General features: G+C 37.8%; 1 protein-coding gene across 1 annotated transcript in view; it reads left to right on the forward strand.

The window, feature by feature from the left end:
• The window catches only part of LOC122751068 (T-cell receptor-associated transmembrane adapter 1), a 62301-nt gene extending 51582 nt beyond the window's left edge, over nucleotides 1–10719 (forward strand). Inside the window, exons 4-6 of the mRNA XM_043998001.1 lie at nucleotides 2730–2791; nucleotides 5640–5725; nucleotides 10456–10719. Of these exons, the coding sequence (XP_043853936.1) occupies nucleotides 2730–2791; nucleotides 5640–5725; nucleotides 10456–10719 (412 nt within the window). The remainder of the gene's footprint in view (nucleotides 1–2729; nucleotides 2792–5639; nucleotides 5726–10455) is intronic.
• Nucleotides 10720–16841: the final 6122 nt, after the last annotated feature.

The following is a 16841-nucleotide window of genomic DNA, read 5'->3' on the forward strand; positions in this document are numbered from 1 at the left end:
CATACATATTGTTTTCCTTTCCTGCTTTCTTCATTTTGAGTCAGTTCATATAGGTCTTTGCATGCTTCTCTGAATTTGCTACATTCATAATTTTTTATAACAATATAATATTCCATAACATCCATGTATCACAATTTGTTTATCCATTCCGCAATTCAAACTTCTTTATTTCCGGTTCTTTTTAAGTAAATTAGTGATGTTATGAATATTTTGGTCTATACATGGGACCTATCATTCTTTCTGTCTTTGACCTCCCTTGGGCATATACTTAGGCAATATGATGCCTGTGTCAAAAAGTATGGACACATTAAAGTCACTTTCTTAGCATAATTCCACATTGTTTTCTATTATGGTTGGAACATTTCATACTTTAGACATTATATTAGTGTGCCTGTATTAACAAAATGATACCTCCCCCTTAAAAAGGTAAATTTTTCATCTTTTATCAACTTTATCAATATGGGCATGAGATAAAAACCTTAGAGTTGTTTTGATTAGTGATATATATCATAGGGTAATAATGGTTTGCAGTTTTAACAAAAGTTGTTTAAATCATTTGGCCACTTATTTATTAGGAAACAACTATGATATAAAGACCCTTATATGATGATATATGATATACTCTTCCCAATTGATAGCTCCCTTTCTTATCCTAGCTGTACTGATTGTTAGTACAAAAGCATTTCAGTTTTGTGAAATTGAAGTGATCTATTTTATCTTTTTTTGATGACCTCTACCAAGGATTGACATTTTGGATAGAAAACATACTTTAGTTGTGTTAGCCCCAAATTACCAAGCCAGACAAGCAGTACACATCACACTTTAATTTATAGGTCCTGAAAACCTTAAGTTGTTAACTCTACATGGTATAATTAAAGGGTTGTCAGGAAGTCCACTCTCATTCTCCTTCAAAAAATATTCCTTCCCTTCCTGTCACAGTGACTGAAATGCCAATTTGATTCAGTTCTTTGTGACCTGGAGCCATTTCAGTTTTCAAAAGTCTTCTATTTGCTCCTGGGAAGGGTGATAAGTTAACATTAGTCACTTTGCAATGGAGTGTGCACCATGATATAGTTGAAAGAATATTGTACTTGATGCAGGAGACCTGAATTTTTCTCCTGATGGTCTTTCACTATCTGTATAATAACATGAGAATCACCTCACCTCTTTTTTGACTTCAAGGTCCTCAAGAGTGGAATGATGGAATTGGACTAGATATTATCTAAGGTCCTTTCAGCTCTAACATTCTATGTTTCTATGACAAATGAGATAATATTTGCCAAAAATGCTCTCTACAGTGTCTGGCATATAATAGGTACTATTTCTGTTGAGTTGTTTTAGTTGCATCTGACTCCTTAGTGTAAGTGTCTGAGTAAGTAAGTGTCTGAGACCAGATTTGAACTCAGGAAGTCTTCTTAACTCTGGGCCTCACACTCTTAGCTGCCCTCATAGATACTGTATAAATGCTTATTTCCTTCCCCTTCCCCATAGGATAGGGGCCCTAGGTTGTTTGGGATAAAAAGTACCAGAAACTGAAAGTTAGATCATAGATTTAGGGATATTGAGTCATCTACAGGTCATAAGGTTCAACCCACTTATTTTATGGATGAGTAAACAGAGGCTCAAAGAGGTTAAACATCAGAGCCAGGAATAGAACCCAAATGCAGTGGTCTTTCCACTCCACCATATCACTTCCCTATCACAGTACATTAAAGGAAGTAAGTGCTAAATAAATGTTTGTCAAATGGATGATGAACAAGAGAAGCAAGCTGTTGATGATAAATCACATATTTCACAATGACAACCCAAGTATTGGGTGGGATTCAGGGATGAAAAGTGAAACATAGAATTAAGGAATGCATGCTTAAGACAATTAAGGTCAGCTAGGTGGTACAGAGGGTAGAGTGCTGTGCCTGGAGTCAGGAAGATTCATCTTTGTGAGTTCAAATCTGACCTCAGACACAAACTAGCTGTGTGACCCTGAGGAAGTCACTTAAACCTGTTTGCCTCAGTTTCTCATCTATAAAAGAAGATGGAGAAGGAAATGAAAAACCACTCCAGTATCTTTGCCAAGAAAACCTCAAATGGGGTGGGAAAGAGTTGGACATGATTGAATAACAATAGTAAATGCTTAGGACAAGATAGGAGTCAAGAGTGGAAGGGTACATAGGAGTGAGAAGTGGGAGATCAGAACCTTTTCTTGGAAAGGACAGACCTTCCTCATTGGATAGCTGTTTGAACCACTGAAACTAGGTATTTGCCTTAGATACCTGTCATTCATCACCTTGTCTTTTAATAGGCTAATAATCCTTTAGGAACCTGGATTAGGCAATGGACTAGAAACTTAGAGGTCACTCCAACTTGCTATGTGATATTACTATATTTCTATAAGTAATTCTTCTCCCTAGCCTTAGTTTTCATAGGTATAAAATGTTAGATGATAGATACTAACCTACCTCTGTAGAGATGATGGGAGACAACTCATTTTTATTCAAGTAGTTTTATCATAATAAAATACTGAGTGGTTAATAGCAGAAATAAGTTTCATTTTTCTCAATCTTCTTTCCCTTACTTCAGTTTTTTCAAAAGCCTGAATGCCAAGTAATGAAATTTGTGACAAAACCATATTCGTATGAGTGAGATTTTTTTCTCCATAGCATAAACAGCATAAAAAATGTATTTGTTCTCTACAGTAATTCCATGTGGTAATTTCATTTTCATTATTACAGAGGTGATGAAAATTACACTGAAGATATACCAATTTATGGTAACCTTGATAATGTGCTTTCTGGTAAGTTGTATTTTATTGTGATCGTGTTAAAATGATTTTACAGTAAATATATGTTCTAGGAAAGGGGGGAGATTAATATTATCCCACTGTGTGGATAATTTATCTCCATATGACTTATAATATCACTATTGTAACATTTTAGCTAAGAATCCAGCCACTTCAGGGTTGCCTACATTTGACTCTAGTAATGATAAGAATAAAGGTAAAAATTCTGTTATAATGAATACTGATACAAAGAAAAGTTTTCTTTATAACAAAGCTATTTCCAGTGCAGGGGGTGTCCCATAGAAACTGTTCTCCGTTGCCCTGGTTACAACAAATTTTCTAAAAAGAATGACCCTGAACGATGAAAGCTTTCTTTTGGTTCCTGTCTATGCTTGATAATTAAAGGACCTATTTGTATGCCGCTTAATTGTAGGCAGAGGTGAGAAGAGCTTAACTGAAGCTGAGCTCTTTACATTTCTTTTATGTTGACATCAAGAGCAGTCTTGGTTCAGTTCCCATCAACCCTTCCTAACTGACACATCTCAACCACCTAAATAGAATTCATCTAAATCTCCACCATGAACCAAAATAAATACTGCATAGGTCTGAAAGCTATTGGGAGGAAAAGAGTTGGTAGCGTATGCATGACATTTTCTTTGTCCCATACTGGGTTCTAGGTATTTCTTTTAACTCGATAAATTATAGCAGAAAGACTTGGTTTCTTTTCTATCTCTAGATCCTACAGTCCCTGGTTTCAGGCACCATGCTAATTTTAACATAGCACCAATAAAACAATGTGACTGTCTCCTTGATATTTTGCTTATAACTATGTTTCTAAAGCTTTCTAGATATACCCAGATTGTATTTTTAAAGATTTATTCCTCCCCCCACCATTTTCCTTTCTATCCTCTGTTTTGTGATGAGTTATGAGAAGTCAGAGAACCAAGAGCATCTGTGATCTTGGGCAGGTAGGTGGCCCAATGGATAGAGTGCCAGGCTTGGAGTCAGGAAGACCTGAGTTCAAATCCATGCTCAGACACTAGCTGTATGACCCTGGGCAAGTCACTTAGCCCTGTTTGTCTCAGTTTCCTCATCTGTAAAATGAGCTGGAGAAGAAAATGGCAAACCACTTGAGTATCTTTGCCAGGAAAACCCCAAATGGGATCCTGAAGAGTCAGACACAACTGAACGACAACTAATCTGTGGTCTGGATACTTGTTTGCTTGCTTTGTTTTGGTCTAGAGACCTGTGATTTTGGAACTACCAGTGACAACACTCCCTTTGTCAGTGCAGATCAGCTAGTATTTTACAATTTGATAGTCTTAGCTGCCCTGGGTACTGAAAGTTTAAATAGTTTTCCCAGAGTCAAAAAACCATCTTTGTGAGAGGAAGGACTTGCACCCAGGTCTTCCTGACTCCGAGACTGGCTCTCCATTCCCTACTATCAAAATTAAGTTTATCACTGCCTGTTTCACCTTTTCCAATCTCAACACCAAGTTTTATGCCTTTGAGGACTATCAGCAATCATTCCCACAAAGATCAGAGATATTCTTGTGCTTCATGGAACACGAGTTTTCCATTATATTTCAGAAACCATTGATTTGTAATTAGGCATAGTCTTATTCTAGGAAATGTATTTTATATTTCATGGCTCAAAATTGGATAATTCACAGAGAATGGATTGCCTGGTACCTGCCAGAGATGATTATCAATATTCCTGCCCCAACTCCAAGCACACCCACTTGAGTACACAAGCTATCAACTAACATGTTATTATCTGTAAGATGAGGCCTGAAGGGGAGAAAGGGGCAAGGCAAAGGTTCTCATTCCTTTCTCTCCTTAATAAGAAATGGATGAAGTTTTGCTGGCTCACCAAAGCTATACAGAGAGGTTATTTAGGACAAAGCTCAAGGAAGGCAGGGACTTTTGTCAGTGGTTACTGGACAGATCCTTTAATGTGAACTCGCTTTCTCAGGCTTATAGACTTCCCACTTCTTAGAGGTATTATTTTTCAGATCTGCAAACTTCTTTTTACTTCTTGTTCATACCTGTCACGGGGGAAAAGGTTGCTGTGGGGGTCCTTGGGTATTCCTCTTTAAAGAATTATACCCTCTCGCACACAAATCCAATTAGAATAAAATAATCTTTTATTTAAGTGCTAGAGAAAGGAAACCTCAATTAAATAGTAATGATGCATTTCAACTGAGTTGTTATGACCTACTAATCTTTAGTAACAGATAAGTGTCACAGGTCAAAAAGACCTAGGCCTTAATCCTGCCTTGGACATTTATCAGTTATGAGACTCTGAGCAAATAATTCATTTTTTCTGGGTCTCATTTTTCTCATCTACAAATGAAGAAGTTGGACTTATTAACATTGATGGTCTCCTCCCTCTCTAAATTTATTATTTTTTGATCCTATGAATATGCTGGGAAATTCACTGGAACATTATTGCAACGTTATTCTCCTTGGACTTCCATAACATGTTATGGGTTTCTATGTTATGTAAGTATTACTCTCTGTAACAAGATTTAAGTTACTTTCCCATTGACGTTTCCATTGAGGGCAGAAAATGGATGAATGTTATTCTGTCCTCTAGCTGATTACTTTTCTTCTCCTCACCATTAACTCTGTGGTGAAAGATACTTTCACATTGTAGATACTTTCTCTCTACAAAAGGGACTACATAAACTGAACTGCTTCTTTTTCTTCCTCCAGCAGTTGAAAGAGGGTGACTTAAAAAACCATGTACTATTAAGAGCTTCAGCCTTGCTTGGGAAGGTTGTTTTCAGCCCACATTTTCATTTAAGCCAAAATTTTTCCATTTGTCTTCATTCTAACCATATTCTTTTTAACTCACAAGGACCCACGGATGAAAGCTGCTATGAACAAATGAAAGCCCGGCCAGAGAGAGCTGTAAATGAAAAGCAGGAATGCTCCCCTACGCAGGTGATTTTTCTCTTGGTGCTCACAGACAAGTTCATGAGAAAAGTCGAGTCCTAATAAGGCAGCTAGGTGGTGCAGTGGATAGAGTGTTGGCTCTGGATTCAGGAAGACCTGAGTTCAAGCCTGCCCTCAGATGCTTACTGGCTGTGGCCCTGAGCAAACGACTTAACTTCTATTTGCCTCAGTTTCCTTATCCATAAAATGGGGATTAATAATAACACCTATGTCCCAGAGTGGATGTGAGAACCAAATGAGATAATATTTGTAAAATGTTTTGTAAAATGATATATCATTGCTAAATATTAATAACCAAATAATCCAGAGATTCTGGTCACACACAGAATGGCCACCCATGTTTTCTATTAGGAATTTCCTGTATTATATACAGTTCATTACCTTCTATGTCCAGATTCACTATGCAAGCAAAAGGAATTCAACTTTTGGTATCAGGATGAGAAAAAGAATGATTTGGAGAACAAAAACATCTTCCATCCTTGATTAGACAATTCAACCTTTTTTATAATTTGGAAAAATGTGTATAGAGTATCTCCATTAATGTCAAGGATTTGCTAATTAAAAAAAACACACACAAACAAACAGCAGGTACTGCTTCCAATACCCCTGCTTTATGTTAAAGTAAGCGAGGTCATATTTTTTGCATTTTTTTACATTGGGAAAATAAAAACACCTACAGCATGCACTCAGGTGGGACAGACCTGGCATAGAGAAACAGGACCTTTGACACAGCAACAACAAAACACTATTAGAGAAATGGATGCAAGCTCTTTCCATGTTCATTCTCTTCTGCTTCCTGGAAAGGGACAGAAAAGACTTTGATAGAAACTCAAAGTGTGAGTAATACAATAGTTTGCATTTTAACCATCCTAATAAAATTAATTAGAATCTAGGAACTCCTCAGGATGTAGTATTCCCCTCTCCTCATGGCTTAGTTTTACGCACTCTCCAAAAATTGATGGCCCTTCCTGGAAATTTTATTAAGTATCCCAGATACCTTAGCAGTGATCTAATGACACTAGTTTTTAATAATGTTTATCACCAAACCACAGCTCTAACCATACATATGTGGTTAAACTTATGCAAAGTTCGAAGTTGCCTTCTGACTAATAGATGTATTATTTGGTGGTGTGTTCATTTCAGCATGTGTAGTAGGCTTGAAAAAAATTCATGCTTTTCAGCTGCACAGTGGTTTTCTATCAATTGTTCGATCCTGGGAGGTCAAATAACACTTTTATTCCTAAAGCGCTTTTCAGACAGTTTGCAAGTCAGACCACAGCAACTGAACTAGAACTACAGATCAGCAGTGCTTGAGTGGTGCATAGACTGGGGATTTTGAGTGGCAGTTAATGAAGTCTTTGATACACAACACAACATATGTTTGTTTGTTTGTTTTTTGTGAGGCAATGAGGGTTAAGTGACTTGCCCAGGGTCACACAGCTAGTAAGTGTCAAGTGTCTGAGGCCAGATTTGAATTCAGGTCCTCCTGAATCCAGGGCAGGTGCTCTATCCATTCTGCTACCTAGCTGCCCCCCACAACACAACGTATGTAAACATGAAAGGTCAGTGTATTTCAGACAGCATCTGGTTTTTATTCAAGTGAAACCTACACAAAGCCTTACGGCATGAAAGGGGGAAAAAGGTGTCACTTTATATTATAGCTTTTCAGAAGTGGTTTTAGCATTTCTAGTCTTACCATTGTACTCTTCCCATAAATGTAGCAATGCAGATTTAGAATAATCATCTTAGAGCCTCTCAGTTCTATCTGATTAAACTGGTCACAACATTAAAACTTGTCATATTTGTTTCTATGGAACCTGCTTATTGAAAGGTAGTGGAGTGGCAGCTAGGTGGTGTAGTGGATAAAGCACCGGCCTTAGATTAAGGAGGACCTGAGTTCAAATCCAGCCTCGGACACTTGACACTTACTAGCTGTGTGACTCTGGGCAAGTCACTTAACCCTCATTACCCTGCCAAAGAAAAAAAAAAAGAAAGGTAGTGGAGTGGGGTGATAGGGAGTAACCTTAGAGACAGGAAAACCTGGGTTCAGGTCCTACTTCTGACCCATACTGTCTCTAGAACCCCAAGGAGGTCACTTACCATCTTAGTGTCATGGGAAGAATAACTTTCAATCCATGTAGGTAGAGGGAGCTTTTAGGGAACTCACAGGTCTGAACTCATCCTATTTTATTTATTTTTTTTGGTGAGGCAATTGGGGTTAAGTGACTTGCTTGAACTCAGGTCCTACTGAATCCAAGGTCAGTGCTGTATCCACTGCGCCACCTAGCTGCCCCTAGCTGTTAGTTATTAATAAAGGATTTACTGCAAAACCATAAACAGGAATTCTTGTATTCAAAGCAAATTCAATTGCAAGAAGTAAGGGGAAAGTTGAAGATGACAGGAGGACATTTTTCCAGGAGAAAGGATATGGTGCCTCCTCCTCTCCCCCACCCCCCCGGAAAAGTTCAAGGTGACAGCTCTGTTCCATATTTTTAAGTCCCAGCCACAATGGGGAAGAGGTAGCAGCAATGATAAAGGGGAAAAGAACACCAGAGCCACAGTACCTGGGGGTAGTAGTCCAGAGGCAGCCGGTCAAAGATTAGAGGAAGACAGTCCATCTTGTTGCCCTGGGACAAACCTCTAGTTGAGCTACACTAGTTAAATTTCAATACTACTATGTTAAAGATAATATGTTACTTTAAAAAAAAAAGTTCTTGGGGAGGGCAGCTAGGTGGCGCAGTGGATAAAGCACCGGCCCTGGATTCAGGAGGACCTGAGTTCAAATTTGACCTCTGACACTTGACACTTACTAGTTGTGTGACCCTGGGCAAGTCACTTAACCCTCGTTGCCCTGCCCCCTCCCCCCCAAAAATTGCTCAACAAAAATGGAAACAAATCCATTTTCCTTCTGAAATCTAGAGTTGAAAGGTAGAAATTTAATCTCTCATTTCACTGCTAGTTACTGCAACTAAAGCTATCCTACTCTATTAAGAAAATAGGGATTATGACTTTCCTTCTCTATCTAGGGCTCTTCATTTATTCTGTCTTCTATTTCCCCTCTTTTTAAAAATTATAATTTTTAATTTATGGAATATAAGTAGCATTTCCATAATAGTACAATAAAAAGATGATGGCACATGAAACTGTAAATCTACTATGCACGTCTTACTATTCCTTTCAGAAATACAATAAAATTATCATGTGAATTTCTTTTTCTTCTCTCTCCTCCCTGCCCTAGAGATGGCTGACATTAGACACAAATAAGTATATATAAATAAAATTATTCTATCCACACTTCTATTTATCATTTCTTTCTCTAGATGCAGATATCATTTTTCTTCATATGTCCTTTATAGTTAATTTGGGTATTTATAATAGAAAAAATGCTTCTTTTTTCTCTTTGCCTTTCCAAGGTTAACCTCTTTATTTGTGCCCTTGACCTCCATTCCCTGTACTTCCCTCAGGATCTTGCTCCCTCCAATTATCCCCTAAACTTTGTAAAGATACAAAGACTTTCTGTATCTTTTAAAAAAAAAAAACCAACAAACAACCCAACACCCTTCAGTTTTGTCTCGCCTCCAAGTTATCATCACATGACTCTCTTGTCTATCACAAATTTCTCAAAAATGGTGATCTATATCCAATCCACTTTTTTATCACTCAATCTAACCTCAACTCTGAAGTCTGGCTTCTACTCCCACCACTTTATTGAAACAGTGGTCAGTCAAGTAACCAATGGACCTGCTACTTGCTCAAAACAATGGCCTTTGCTTGTTAGTTCTCTTCTTTGGCAGGGGAAGTTTTGGTTTAGTAGAAAGAGCATGGATTCTGGTACAATAAGAACAGTGTGCAAATCTTGGCTCTGCCACTTGAGATCTGTATCTCCTCACAGCCAGTACTCATCTAAGGCAAGATTTAAACTAAGGTCTTCCTGGGTGCAAGTCCAGCCCTCTAGAACTTGTCCTCTAGAACCTACTCACTATACTACTTATTGGTTATCTAGACTGTTTCTAGAATATATTATACCTTCCTAACTTTGAACATTTGCTCATGCTGTTTCCCATGCCTGGAATGTGGTTCCCCACATGTCTACCTACCCCAATTCTTGGAGACTTTGTTCTAGGTTGTTTTCACTAATAATTCTGTTCAAAATGTTCTCCCTTTTATGAACTGTATTTAACATTGTGATGGCACTTGAATGCAGTTTTTTATTAGAGTTGTACATTGACATGTCTTATTTTCCTGGCTGAATTGTAATGTAGTCAAGGTCAAGAACTATTTCTTACTCATTCATTCCACAGCACCTAGTACTATCCCTCACACATAATAGTTGTTTAATAAGTATCTGTTGAATCAGTGAATAAATTCATACCCCTCTGTAGACTTCGAATCATTTACACAGTTCTGAATTTTTTATATTCCTTCCTTTTCTGGCTTACTCTTGATTTGAGAAGTCAAATGTTGAGTTGAGCTGATAATTGGGTTGATACTCTGTTAAGTCTTCCCTGGATTTCAATCCTTGCTAAAAGGCATGATGTATGTAATATGTCCCAAAGAACTTGGCTTATTCTTTTCTCTTTTCTTCCCTGATTTGAAAATTTTAGCACTGAGAAGCAATCTGATGGGAGCCCAATATAAAGAAAAGCTAGTGGGAATCATTGAAGTAAAAGGATATGCTAAACAATGAAATATTAACATGCTTTTCTCCCCTACTTTAGGCGGAAGCTGACACACCGATGTGCTATGCCTCCCTGGATCACAGCTTCAAGAGGAAACCCAGAAAGCCAAAAGCTCATTTTTCAGACAATGACGAAAATGAGAAATTACATGCAGTGGATACCAGGCTACCTCAAAACAATTCAACCCACAGTTTCAGAGAAGAAAGAGAGGAGGAAAGCATTCATGATGATCCCATTAGACTATTTGGTTTGATTCATGCAAAGAGAGAGCAGATAAGCATGCAAGACTATGACCCAGCATAGTGAATGGATGATTTTTTTCCCCCAAACAAAACAAAACCCAAAACACATCATATTGTTATATAATTTTAAAGCAAGGGTATAACTTAGGAGAGTTGCATGTTGATCAACTGTTTACTAGAAGTGCAATTTATCTTTGGTTCAGACACCAATTTGCCACACTGACTGATATTAATAGAAAATAAATCTGTGTTAACATATGGCATAGATATTGCTTGTAACAGTGAAATAATGAAAATGCACATTAAACACGATCAGCAAATTGAAACTATGACCCAAATGTTCTGTCCTAACCAAACTACTAATGATTAATCTTCATCTGGGGGAAAAACCAAATCAACTCTTTTCAAACTGAAGTGTGCTCATGAGCAGATTTAAAGAGAGATTGGAGAAAACTAATCATGATCTCTCCATTCTTATCAGGGTGATTGACCCACCTCTGCCCAGCACTTGGGTTTTTTGTCTTCTATTTTTTTAATTTATTTTAAATTCTCAGAGCAAAACAAGCATTTTCACAACACAGTACAATAAAAAGATGATTGCACATGAAACTGCAAATTTACTCTGTACAATAGTCACAGAATCACACAATTTTAGAGTTGAAAGGACTTCAGTAGCCATCTAGTCAAACCCTTCTGTGAAAGGAAGGCCCACCTGATGAGTGGTCATTCAGCTTCTGCATAAAGATGGACAAGGATGACCATCTCTCAAGGCAGTTCATTCCACTTGAGGCATCTCTAATTGTTGGGAAGCTTTTCCTGACATCTAGCCTTAATTTGACTCTTTGCAAATATGGAGCTAAATAGAACATATCCAATCCCTCTTCCATGTATTAAGTCCTTCAAATATTTAAACACAGATCGTATCTCCCATCTCTCCTTCCCCTCATTTTTTCTTCTCCAGGATAAATATCACCAATTCCTTCTACCGATCCTGACATAACACAGACACAAAGCCCTTTGCTATCTTGGTTGCCCTTCTCTTGATACCATCCAGCTTATCAATCAATATCCTTCTTTTTTTTTTTCCAGGGCAATGGGGGTTAAGTGACTTGCCAGGGTCACACAGTAAGTGTCAAGTGTCTGAGGCTGGATTTGAACTCAGGTCCTCCTGAATCCAGGGCTGGTGCTCTATCCACTGCACCACCTAGCCACCCCAATCAATATCCTTCTTAAACTATGGTAGACAAAACTGGAAAAAAAAATACTTCAACCAAGGCAGAGTAGAGAGTGGGAAATTGCTTTTTTTTCTTGTATTTTACAAATCAAGATTTCAGAGAGCAGCATGGCAAACTAGAAATAGCACTAGGCACAGGACACCCAAATTTCTGGTTCCATCATATAGCTGTGTGGCCTTGGACATGTCATCTCATTCTTCTGTTGCAATACACCTCTTTTTGGGGGGGAGGGGCTAACTGCTCTCATTCTGATTCCCACAGATCTCCAGTTGGGCAAATTCTCTTCTCTCCTACTCTTGAATTGACAAAGCATTTACAAACTCTTTCTAGTTACAATCACTTAAAATGGGGGCTAGAAAAGAGTTAGAATATTGATTTGGCTAACAGAGTCCTTTAAGCCTGAGAACCACAAAGTCCCTCAGACTGCTTCTTTCTGGACAATGAGGACAAACCCACCCAAATATTCACTCTCTAAGATGCTAAAAGATTTTTATCACAGCTCACTGTTGTCTGGTTGACTTTCAGAACAAAGCAAACAAATCCAGCCAGTTTTTCACTCATCACAATTCTGCATTGTCTAATTAGACCTCAAAATCTCTTGCTATATGGCAAAGCAGCTGCCTCATCTATCTTTCTCCTTTCTGCTTGTCTATCTCAAATCAAGGCAGCAAAGAGGAACAAGCTCTTTGAGAAGCTTCAGAAGAGCAATAGTTGTAAGTGAAGCTCTCTTCTAATGAGCTCTGGTTTTATCTAGTTAGCCAGGAAATAGCCGTCGAAATCTTCTTGTCAGCTAATTAACTGCTTCTGTTTTCTTCACACTGCTGTGACAGAGCACTCTTTCTAGGTTAATGAGTTTTCCCTCTTTTGGCTATTCTTGACCACTCCTATCAGGCTTCTTCAACTTTATGTGACTTCATGTCACAGCCCTCAGAACTCCCTGATACTTGGTGACTCACCTTTCATTTTATGTTGTAAACCAAACAAAACCAAACAAAACCACCACATTTCTTCTATGGAATGAAAATTACTTGTTTATTAATCACTTAGTCTCCAAACAAACTAGTTTTTCATTTTATAAGTTTTTCCTTCCTAACCCTTAAAAGAGTTACATTTGAGTGACCTGAGGAATTATAATATCCTGCAGCTCCAATCATTTATCAATTTTCAAAGTGACTCCTTCATAGTCTGTCTTTGAAAATTGTTGACATTTTCTAAATTTTTGATAAGAAAAGTTATTTTTCTGCCCCTTTAACCTATCAAACTGTTCATATACCAAAAATATCATCATCAACCTACATCTTTTGCAAGGTGATTTGAGACTTTATATTTATTCCACCATTCATTTTCTGCCCCAATTGATTACATCTTATCTGAAGATCATTTTGTTACATATAGTTTTTAAAAATTAAACTAAAATTCTTTTCCTGTTCCTTTCAGGAACCAGACTGTTCACATTTGAAGAAGACTTTATATCTTTTACCCATTGATTTAATTGTTTTTGTTTATACAAGGGTAATTTTTCTGCCTCTTTCAACACTAAAGTGCTCCATATGAAAAGGAAGTTCCTTACATCAATAAAAAAAAGCTTCTCCTAAAGAATAAATACCATAGGAGATCCAGGATGCCTAAATCTATAGCAGTAGAAAACAGAAGGAAGTGGATCATAGACCCTATGGGAGCTATCTTGCTAGAGGTCTAATGATGTCACTCCCTATACTCAATAAAATCCAATGACTCCTGAACAGCTCCAGGGTAAAATATAAAATCCTCTGTTTAGCAATCAACACCCTTCATAACCTAGCACTGATCCCTCCCCCTCCTCTTTCTAGTCTTCTTGTTGTTTGTCCTTCATTTTTGAAGCAGACCAATAACATCAGGAAGGTGATGTCTTGACTTGTAAGGGAATTGGATTTAAGTGAGGCAGGCTGTACAAAGTCATCAGCTAGGGGGCAGCTAAGTGGCGCAGTGGATAAAGCACTGGCCCTAGATTCAGGAGTACCTGAGTTCAAATCCGGCCTCAGACACTTGACACTTACTAGCTGTGTGACCCTGGGTAAGTCACTTAACCCCCATTGCCCCTCAAAAACCAACCAAACAAACAAACAAACAAAAAAAACAGTCATCAGCTCATTCTCTCTTCCAGAGTCATCAGAGTCCAGTGGCAAGACATAGGTCAGGACAACTGACAATGGCCTTTCAGATGCAATGGGAGACCCTGGCCTTTTTAAGCTAAGGTTCTTCCCAGGTCTCAGTTTGTCTGAGGCAACACCCATTCAGTGATTTAAGGCTAGGTAAGAAATGAGCCAAAAGATGGCCAGTTTGTCTATTCAGGAAAAAAAAAATAAACTGTATAGGGAAGACTCTCAGGGTTTCTCACCAGAACAGAAACAATTGCTATTTACACTCACTCTGAGCCATCAAACTCAAACAATGACCAAGCGAGACTTGGGCTGTGACCTATTATTGGCCAATCACTTAACCCTCCCCACCACATATGCTTGGCTCCTGTGACACTGGCCTTCTTACTGTTCTTCACACAACATACTCCATCTCTCAATTCTAGGTATTTTCACAGGCTGTTCCCCAAGCCTGGAGTTCTCTTTCCTCATCTCTGGCTTCTTTGACTTTCTTCAAGTTCCAACTAAAATCCCACCTTTTACAAGAAAGCCTTTCCTGATCCCTCTTAATCTTACTATTGTTATGGGAATTCGTAATTTCCTTTTATTCCTCTTACATCTTTTGGTGAATATTAACTTCATCTGACCAAACCATGTGCATGGGACATAAAAATTTACTTAAGAGCCTTAAACATTCCTTAAATTGTTGTTGATCCTTCATTCTCAAAGTGGACCATGACATTGAGGTGATATCATGACTTAAGGTGAATTTAAGTGAGAGAGGGCTGTGCAACAAGGTCACAAACCTCACTCTCTCCTCCAGAGCCATCTGGGTCCAGTGGAAAGATAACAGAGATCAGGATGAGTGGAGATGGTCCTGGATGTTTAAGTCAATTGGGGTTCAGTGACTTGCCCGGGGTCACACAATTAGTAAGTGTCTGAAGTGAGATTTGAACTCAGGTCCTCTTGACTCCAGGACCAGTGTTCTATCCATTCCACCACCTTGCTGCCCTTAACATTCCTTAGATAAGAGGCTAGAGAAAGAATTTCAACTGTCTCTTACTCCTTGGAAACATATAAATTCTCCTCCTTAATCTATTTGTGAATTCTCTAAATGTAGTTTAATTTGTGACAGTTTACCTTTAGAGTTTTTTGATGAGGTTTGTTTCCTTAGTTGATGTATGAAATGATGACTCTGTTTAACTGTTTGTTTAACTTTTATGACATTGAAAGAAATATGGGATTATGGATCTATCTCCTCTTTATTTATTATGACCTAGGAGGAATGAACAAGACTGTAATATGTATAGAATTTGCCCATGAGAAGTCTTGTCAGAATCTTCATGATTGTTCAGCTTTCCTCTGAGGCCTGAACCCTATGCTTGAGCATAATAATAAAACCTAGATTTTTACCTCTATTATTTTTGCATCGAGGTAAAAATATATTTGGCAGCAGTTACCCACCATATGAACTCAGGGAGGAGATATTTCTCCCATAACAGTATCTTCCCTCTTTTAATTATCTCTTATTTATCCTGTATATAGCTTGTTTGTATATAGTTGTTTGTTATCTCCCCATTAGACTGTGAACTCCATGGGGTCAGGTACTCTATTTTTTCTTTGTATTCCCAGTGCTTAGCATAGTACCTTGCATATAGTAGGCACTCAATAAATGCTTATTTACTGACTGATGTGGAAAAAGAAATAAAATATGTTATGATTTAATCTGTCAACTGCTTCCCTTTGAAACTCTTGACATTTGTAGAGTATCAACTCAACCTTCTTTATTTGCTTCATTGCCTGCTTTTTCTGCAAGATAGACTCACTGCTTTTACTAGATTATCCTTTTCCTCCATTTACTAAATTACTGACTCTCTCAGTTACCTAGCAATCAGTAGAACTAATTGGACAATTGAGATACAAATCTTTAATGCTTTGTCATTACTTCTTGCCATATGGAGCTAGTGTACAAAAAATGATCAAATTTTGGATTTCCTTCCATGTTTCATAATTTAAAATAGTTTTGACTAAAAAGTACATTTCTATAGTGCTTTATTATTTTTGCAACATAGACACTCAATTAATTTTCATCTTTCTTAACATTCATTTTTTAAAAATTTTGAGTTGCAAATTTTTCCTCTCCCTCCCACTCCCACAAAGTACATGAAGTACTTTCATTTATAATAACCTTATTTGGTAGGGAAAATAATATCAATTATTTTACAGATGAAGAAACTGAGGCATGAAGAACTGGTGTGATTTGCCCATGATTAAGTAGGAAAGTAAGAAGAAGGGAAATAAACCTTTATGTAGTACCTACTATGTGCCAGGCACTGTCCTTTTATAAGTATAATTTCATTTGGTCCTCACAACAGCCTTGGGAAGTTAACTGATTAGCAGTTGGCAGAATCTGAATTTGAACCCAGGTTTCCTGCTTTCTAGTTCTAGTGATCATTCTACACAGCACTCTTGGTCTGCGGAATAGATCACAAATTTGGAACTTGAAGAAATCTCAAGGCCATCTCTTCATTTTACAGATGATTAAATTGAGTCTCAGAGAGATGGTGATTTGCCTAGCATCACATAACTCAGAAATATCTTAAGCAGGATTTGAACCCAAGTCTTCCTGACTTCAAGTCCTGTGCTTTAACCACAACACTAGTAAGTCAATACAACTGAAATCACAGCTCCTTGTTCACAGCAGTTGGGATATGGTGAATGTCTATGCCCAATTTCTGTCAGACTGCTTTCCATCTTTCCCAAAAATTTTTACCAAATAATGGATTCTTATCCCCAAAACTTGCCTTTACATTTGTCAAATACAAATTTGC

Source organism: Dromiciops gliroides, chromosome 3 (genome assembly GCF_019393635.1).
Source record: "Dromiciops gliroides isolate mDroGli1 chromosome 3, mDroGli1.pri, whole genome shotgun sequence".
Taxonomy (NCBI): domain Eukaryota; kingdom Metazoa; phylum Chordata; class Mammalia; order Microbiotheria; family Microbiotheriidae; genus Dromiciops; species Dromiciops gliroides.